At 36.2% G+C, this 7,804-nt stretch overlaps 1 protein-coding gene across 1 annotated transcript in view; it reads right to left on the bottom strand.

Annotated features, from left to right (window-relative positions):
* Positions 1-7,804, bottom strand: part of Syde2 (synapse defective Rho GTPase homolog 2) — a 72,528-nt gene that overhangs the window by 39,033 nt on the left and 25,691 nt on the right. The window contains exon 6 of the mRNA XM_023699053.1: positions 6,851-6,977. Coding sequence (XP_023554821.1) covers positions 6,851-6,977 — 127 coding nt within the window. The remainder of the gene's footprint in view (positions 1-6,850; positions 6,978-7,804) is intronic.

The following is a 7,804-nucleotide window of genomic DNA, read 5'->3' as shown; positions in this document are numbered from 1 at the left end:
GGGGAGAAAGCAGCAGGAGGATCACAAGTTTGAGCCCAAACTGGGCTGCAGCAAGACGATGTATCACAATAAAAAATAAATACCAGGTATGTGATGTATGACTATAATCCTGGCACTTCAAAGGTCACAGGTAGCATGAACTACAGAGACCCTATCTCAAAAAGAAAAAAATAAATATGGGGTAAGGCTGGGGATATAGCTCAGTGCAAAGACACTGGGTTCAGTCTCCAGAATAGAAAACGAGTATCACATTGGAGAGAAAATTATCTTTGTTTGCAGATAATAAAATCTTGTATGGAGAACTCTTAAGCAATTCACCGAAAAACTATTAAAATAAATGAGTTTAGTATAGTAAAACATCAATATACAAAAATCAACTGTATTTCTATATGTCTTATGCTAAAAATGAAAGGTCTGGATCTGGGGATTTAGCTCAGTGGTAGAATGCTTGCCTAGCATGCTGGAAGCCCTGGGTTCAGTCCTCAGTACCAAAAACAAAAACTGAAACTTCAATTAAAAACGAAAGGTTTGGGGCCAGATAGATGGCTTAAGGAGAATAAAAGCTTGCCTGGCAAGCGCAAGAACCGGAATTCAATCCCCGGTTCCACAAAAAAAAAAAAAAGAAAAAGAAAAGAAAAAGAAAGGTCCAACAAAAAAGTTAAGAAAATAATTCCTCTTAAGCTATCAGAAAGAATTAAACACATACAGAAAAACAAAAAAGCATATTTTATTCTGAAAACAAAATAATTTTTGAGTATGAAAGCTAAATAGAATAGAATCACATCCCGTGTCTGTAGATCTGAAGACTTAATGTTATAAACATGGCAACACTTTCCAAATTGATTACGTATAGCCAACACAAATCCTATCAAAACGCCAGGGAGCTTGCTCATGGGAATTTATAAGCTGATCCTAAAATGTACATGAAATTCCAAAAACCCAGAAGAGTCCAAACATCTTGAAAAGGAAGAACACAAGAGGACTAACATCTCTCCATTTCAAAAGTTACCACAAAGCTTCAGTGAATGGAGTGGATTAGCATGAAGGAGGGGCCATGACTAAAGGGGCTATGATCGAGGGCTCAGAAAGAAGCCCTCACACGCGTAGTCAATTGATTCTTGAAAGGCTGACAATAGGTCAGTGGAAGAAAGAACATCTTTCAAAAAATGCTGTGGGACAAATACATCCACTTGCAAAAACTAACAAAGTTAGAATCCTTTCTTTATACAATACACAAAAATCATCTCCAAATGGGTAATACACCTAAATTAAGAGCTAATACTTTGAAACTCTTACAAAAGAAAAAAAGTAATAAATCTTCATGATCTTGGGTTAAGCAAGAGCTTTAATAAGATACCAAAACTGCAAGTGAAAAAATATATATACATTATATATATATACATTAGTATACCAAAATTAACAACTTTTTGTTTCAAAGAATTCCAAGAGAGTAAAAAGACAATCCACAGAATAGACAAAATAGTGCCACAATATATATTAGCTTAGGCAGTTGTACCAGAATATATAAAGTACACTCACAACTCAATAATATAATGCCAAATAACTCAACGTTAAAATGGGCAAAGGTTGTGAATATTTATCTGAAGAAAATATACAAATAGCCAATAAGAACATGATCTGTCTGTATTTAGAGGCAAATCCAATAAAATGTATAAGAACACATTGTTGGGCCGGGGAGATGGCTCAGTGGAATAAGCGCTTGCCTGGCAAGCGCAAGTGCCTGAGTTCAATCCCTGGTTCTGCAAAAAAAAAAAAAAGAACACACTGTTGTAGGCAGGTAAATTAGATAGAAATCTAGGCAGTCAGACAGGGCCAGGCCCTCAAAGAGACAGTACAGAAGACAAGATAGCTTACAACTGTAAGAGACAGACAGATGCTCCCACTGTGGGCCAGACCTAAACTCCAAAGATGGAACAAAAGCTGAGCTCCCTAAAGATTAGCATCCAGGATTCATCATCACCTTGCGGAAGCCAGGCAGAATCATTAATCTGACTACTATGGGCTGGCTACCAGACAAAGTCTTGTTCTATATTCATGCCAGCTTGCTACATGACTCTCTTCCCCATTCGGTTCTGGATTTAATCAATTTTATCTGAGCAATGGTGCTTATAATCCCATTGGTTGACCACAGTTTTGTCCCACCTTATGCCCACCTGAGTTCCCATGTTCTTCACCTTAGACCCACCTCATCATGTGGTTTTACTCTATAAAAGTCCCTGGAAGAGACAGCTTCCTGGGGACAACTCGCTCAGGTGCCCCCCTTCTATCCCTCTCAGACAGAAGCTTTCTTTCCCCCAATAAATATTCTGCTCTTAACCTCCGTTTGTTCCTAAAATTCATTCTTCAGTTTTAGAGAACCTTCAGAAAGGTCCCAGGTACCTTTCAGGTTGGGAGTTTCATTTCCCCTATATTAACATGGTAAATTAAACATTGCTGAGAAAAATTAAGCATAATGTACATAGACTTTTTTTAAACTAACAAAGTGAATTTACATGGAATGGAAGGACCTAGGAAAGTCAAAAACATTTTGAAAAAGAAAAGTAGGAGACTCAAAGTACCTGACTTCAAGTCTCATCATGTACTACAAACATGTAAAGAACAATTAAGAAACGTGATCCACATGTACCAACTCCCCAAATGAATGTAATCATCATGTACTACAAACATGAACCAATAAAAAGTATACATTTTTTAAAAAGCTGTAATGAGGGCTGGTGAGATGGCTCAGTGGTCTAAAGCACCTACTTAGAACAAGCTAAGCTAAGCAAAAGCATAGGGACGGCGGTTCAATCCCCAGCACCACATGCCAGCCAGCCCCGCCCCCTGGTGGGCTGAACTGGCCATACACACACAAAATAAATAAATAAATAAATAAATAAATAATAAATAAAATTTAAAAAAAAAAAGCTGTAATGATAAAGACAGTATGATTTTGGTATAAAATATTACCCTCCCCAAGAGAAAAACATATGTCCCTACAATAACCTGTACATGAATATTCACAGCAACTTCATTTGCAATAGTACCAAAATGGAAACAATGAGAATGTCTGCTACCAGATCAATGACAGCAGAGCCATGCAGTGGACACTATTCCGCAATAAACTGGGCCCAATAGGGCAAGTCTATAATTCCATCTACTCAGAAGCCTGAGGCAAGAGGATTATAGTTTCAAAACCAGCCCAGGCAATACAGCATTACAGCATTTCACCATTTCCAGAACAAATAAAAATAGCTGGGCATGGTAGAATATGCCTGTAATTCCAGCAGTCTGGGAGGGTGAGGCAAGATAGTTCCAAATCTGAGCCCAGGCTGGATAATTTAGTGACTTGGAACTTGTCTCAAAACTGAAGAAAAAAGTATTTAAGAGCTGGAGAAAGTAGCTTAGTGAGAAGACCCTAGATTTATTCCCTAGTACCATAAATAAACAAATAAGGAAATGGATCTTAAACATTTACAATAATTTGGATCAATCTCAAAATAATTTTACTAGTGAAAGATGCCAGATTTGGGGAGGAGGGTGTTCCGGCTGTATGGTTCCATTGTATAAATTCCAGAAAATAAAACTAATCTACAGTGACAAAAAGATCAGTCGTTGCCTTAGAATAAAGGACACTGTGAGAAGGTACAAGTAGGAGAGATTACAAAACAGCCTTAGGAACCTTGTGGAGATGATACTTGCATTTGCTGCAACTACATTCCATGGGGCATACGTAGGTGAAAACATGCAACTGTGCAACTTAAAAACATGCACTGTATTATATGGCAATTACGCATCAAGAAAGATATTAAACGACTCACATTGCAGACTCCTTTTGTGAGATGGGTTAGAACCACAGGTACTGAGGATATTTGTATGAAAGTGGGCAAAATGATAAACCATGAAATCTTGTTTGAGTAGAGCAGGAAATTAGGAGAAAAGGGATTAAACAAACAATAATTAAGGGGGCTGGTGAGATGGCTCAGTGGTCTAAAGCACCTACTGAGAACAAGCTTAGCAAAGCACAGGGACTGCGGTTCAATCCCCCAGCACCACATGCCAACCAGCCTCGCCCCCTGATGGGCTGAGCTGGCCACACACACACACACACACACACACATAAATAAATAAATAAATAAAATTAAAAAAAAACAATAATTAAGGAAAAAGGAATGGAATGACTGAATGAGAAAATGTGAGGGATAGGAAACTAGCTCTATGAAATGAAATGAATTTCAAGTTTAAAAGGCAAATGAACTCTTGTTAACAAGAACCAAGCTGTGATATTAAGAGTAGGTAACTAAAGTAGAGTTGATATAAACATCACTTGGAATGACACAAACTGAGAATCTAGGATACTGAATTGTTCATTCGTATGTTAAAGTCACCTAGGATAATGGCAGCACATGGGGTAAAAATATAATCATAAGTGAGATATCACAAGTTTTCATTCAATGAAAGAAACACTATTTTCTTAAATTTTGTACTTGTTTAAAAAATTTTTTGTCTAGAGTAGCACTTACCGTGCACTCCAGACAAACCACTTACTAAAACACATCAAGTTGCAAATAAGCTCCATCATTCAATTCATTAACTTTTTTCTAAGCATTATTTATTAATCATGTTTCAAAGTTTACTCAGAAATGTGAGTTCATGAAGAACAAACACATGATGTAATACCATTGCTGGCCAATTCTCCAAATCAACAATATGTCTTTTGAGCCATAATGACCATATGTACAATGTATTATAATTCCAATGATACTTCCTAGACAAATCTTAAATTGGCTTTTTTACCGAGAGAGGAAAAAAAAGCTCTTATGTTTTTTGAAAACTAGCTTAAAAAAAAAAAAATTTAGTTTAACCGAATGGAAGAGTAAAAAGCATAGTCAAGCAATATGAAAATTCAAGAAAGACTCAAATTTAAGAAACGAATGCAACAAATCCAACATTCATTGACCTATTATTCATAATTTCTTGCATACAATGCAAATATCCAAAACTAAAAATCATTTCTTTTATAGCAAGTAATCAATTCAAGCCACCTCCATTTCACCTTTTTAAAAATCACATATATTTTGTTAAATTTCTTTTCTTTTTTTCTTTTTTTGTATTTTTAGTACAGGGTATACAGGGTCTCATTACACAGATGGGACTCAGTGATCTTCCTGTTTTCAACCTCCCAAGAGCTGGGATTACAGGCCAGCACAGCATGCCAGGGCAGGCTGAGCCAGCCAGCCAGCCAGCCAGCCAGCCCCACACACACACCAGAGAAAACAATGAGGAAAGACAACAATATGCAATGTATTAGTTATTGTAACTGTCCTACTAACCTATTTTGAAACTGTCTCACTGCTATTTCTTTCTCAATAAAATTAATTTTAAAAAAAGACAATGAAAAAATATAGTAAAGCATCTAAAAATAAAAGCATATGGTTTCTGAGATTTGCTTTGACATAATCTGTTTATGAATCAAATGGAGGGCATAAATGACTCAAGTTTGGATATATGTTAATCTTAGACACTAGGTAACAAGTAGGCTTCAACATAGTATTCTACTTTCCATCTATGAGCATTTGTCTAACAGCAAAATTCAGAGGTCTTTTGTTCTCATTTTGTATGATCTCCCCACAGACTGACAGTACTTCATACCTTTCTTTAACCTGTTTCTCAAACTTTCTGACTACTCTTCTCAATCTCTGGATGTTTCGTCTTGCTCTGCTTGCTTCCAAACTTTGGAGATCTCTGAAGTTCTTGTGTTTTCTTATTTTATAGACAACTGCAAGGATTTAACTAGATCTACAAACCAATAAGCCTCAAATTTTCATTTTCTTCATCTCTCAGAATATGTACTGAAAACATATTTTCAATGGTACTAGATTGTATTTACCATCTGCGTAAAGGCCCTCAAAGTTCTACCACATCCTTTCTTGGTGACAAAGGAACACCAAGTTTGGCTGATGCATCCATTTAGATCTACTATTACTACTTCAAATACAGTATATCCAAAATCTAAGGCATAATCACTCTCATATTTCCCCTTCACAGCTTTCCTATTTCTTCTGCTAATATCCAAATCAGTAAGGTTTAAAATCACTCTTTACACATCTTTCAATCTTACTCTTTCCTATTTCTACTGCAACAAGCACCCTTTAGCTTTCATTTACCTTACAGCTATGACCACTGCCAAGGCTTTATTTTCCATTCTCTTTCCATTTCAATCTGTCCCATAGAGTTGCCACACGAATATTCCTAAAGATAATCTTTAATGTCTTCACTCATACTCAAAAATCTTTAGTGAATCCCTTCTACCTAAAAATCTTCAGTGAATCCCTTCTGCCTAAAATAAAGAAGCCTTGGCAGTAGTCCTAGCTGTAAGGTAAATGAAAGCTAAAGGGTGCTTGTTGCAGTAGAAATAGGAAACAAGATTGAAAGGTGTGTAATAAGAGTGATTTTAAACCTTGTTGATTTGGATATTGGCAGAAATAGGAAAGATGTGAAGAGAATAAATCTAAATTCTCTTACCAGACAATGATCTTCATATTACCTAAACTCCAGTAAAACTGAACTCCCATGACATTTTATTTATCCTGCTGTGAGAGTAGAGATCTGTTAGCTACTATAGCTAGTATAATACAGGTCTTACTTTACCCACGAGTTGTTGGATATTTAAGGGCAGAATCACAATTAATATCTCTGGACAGAAAATAACAGTGAGTAGCTTTTCTGAAGAAAGGAAAGCAAGACTGCAGAATAATACCAAATTCTACTTAGGCTAAAAATAGTATTTGAATTCTTTTTCTTACAGATGTAGTCTTCCCACTGCACAGGAAATAAAACTACTTATTACCTGTTATTACATTTATATCTGGATACTGGTTTTCACAAAGACCAACAGCTTTGCTATCCTTCTCAAAAGCCTCTCGAAGTTCTTTCTTGACTGCCGCTGAACCACACAGTCGATACAGGCCTACTACCTAGAAATAAAATTATGGCCACATTACAGTAAATTTGATAAGTAAAAATATAGTACAAAAATATATAGTACAGGGGCTGGAAAGATGGCTCAGTGATCTAAAGCACCTACTTGGAACAAGCTTGGCAAAGCACAGGGACCGCAGTTCAATCCCCCAGCACCACATGCCAGCCAGCCCCGCCCCCTGGTGGGCTGAGCTGACCACACACACACACACACACACACACACACACACTCTAAATAAATGTAATAAATAAATAAATAATTTAAAAAATATATATATATATATAGTACAATATAAACATATGAACTTGACAATATGTCCTCATAGCATTTAATGAGAAACCTGTTTCTGAAAAGTTGTATTATATTGATTAGTTTACAAAACCATCCCATAGTTATGATTAAAAGAATATGATTTTGTAGTCCTAGCTATTTAAGAAAAAGATGATCCACGCTTTTCAGTTTTAGATACACAACCAATTAACCAACTTATCTCGATATCCTGACCATGAGCCCTTTCACATTTTTTGTCCTGGACAACACAATGGTTCAAAAGGGGACTTGGAATTAGTGTAAAGTCCTCCTCTGCCACCCTTAGTATGGTAAATTTGGGCAAGATTTTAATCTCTTTAGAATTCAGTTTCTTTATCCATAAGTATATAGTTGAAACAAGGTATAGGATACTATTTGTGCAAGCTTTTTATGTGGGGGAAAAAAAGTAAAAATAAACCTAGGGTTCTTTTTTAACATATCAAATAAGTTGGTTATAAAATAAAAAGAGGGGGCCTGGCCTTAGCTCAGTTGTTTAAGTGGCTGCTTCCACAA

The sequence above is a fragment of the Octodon degus genome, unplaced genomic scaffold (assembly GCF_000260255.1).
Source record: "Octodon degus isolate 3935 unplaced genomic scaffold, OctDeg1.0 scaffold00109, whole genome shotgun sequence".
NCBI lineage: Eukaryota > Metazoa > Chordata > Mammalia > Rodentia > Octodontidae > Octodon > Octodon degus.
The sequence above is the reverse complement of the archived record's forward strand: the minus strand, read 5'-3'. Positions and strand labels throughout refer to the sequence as shown.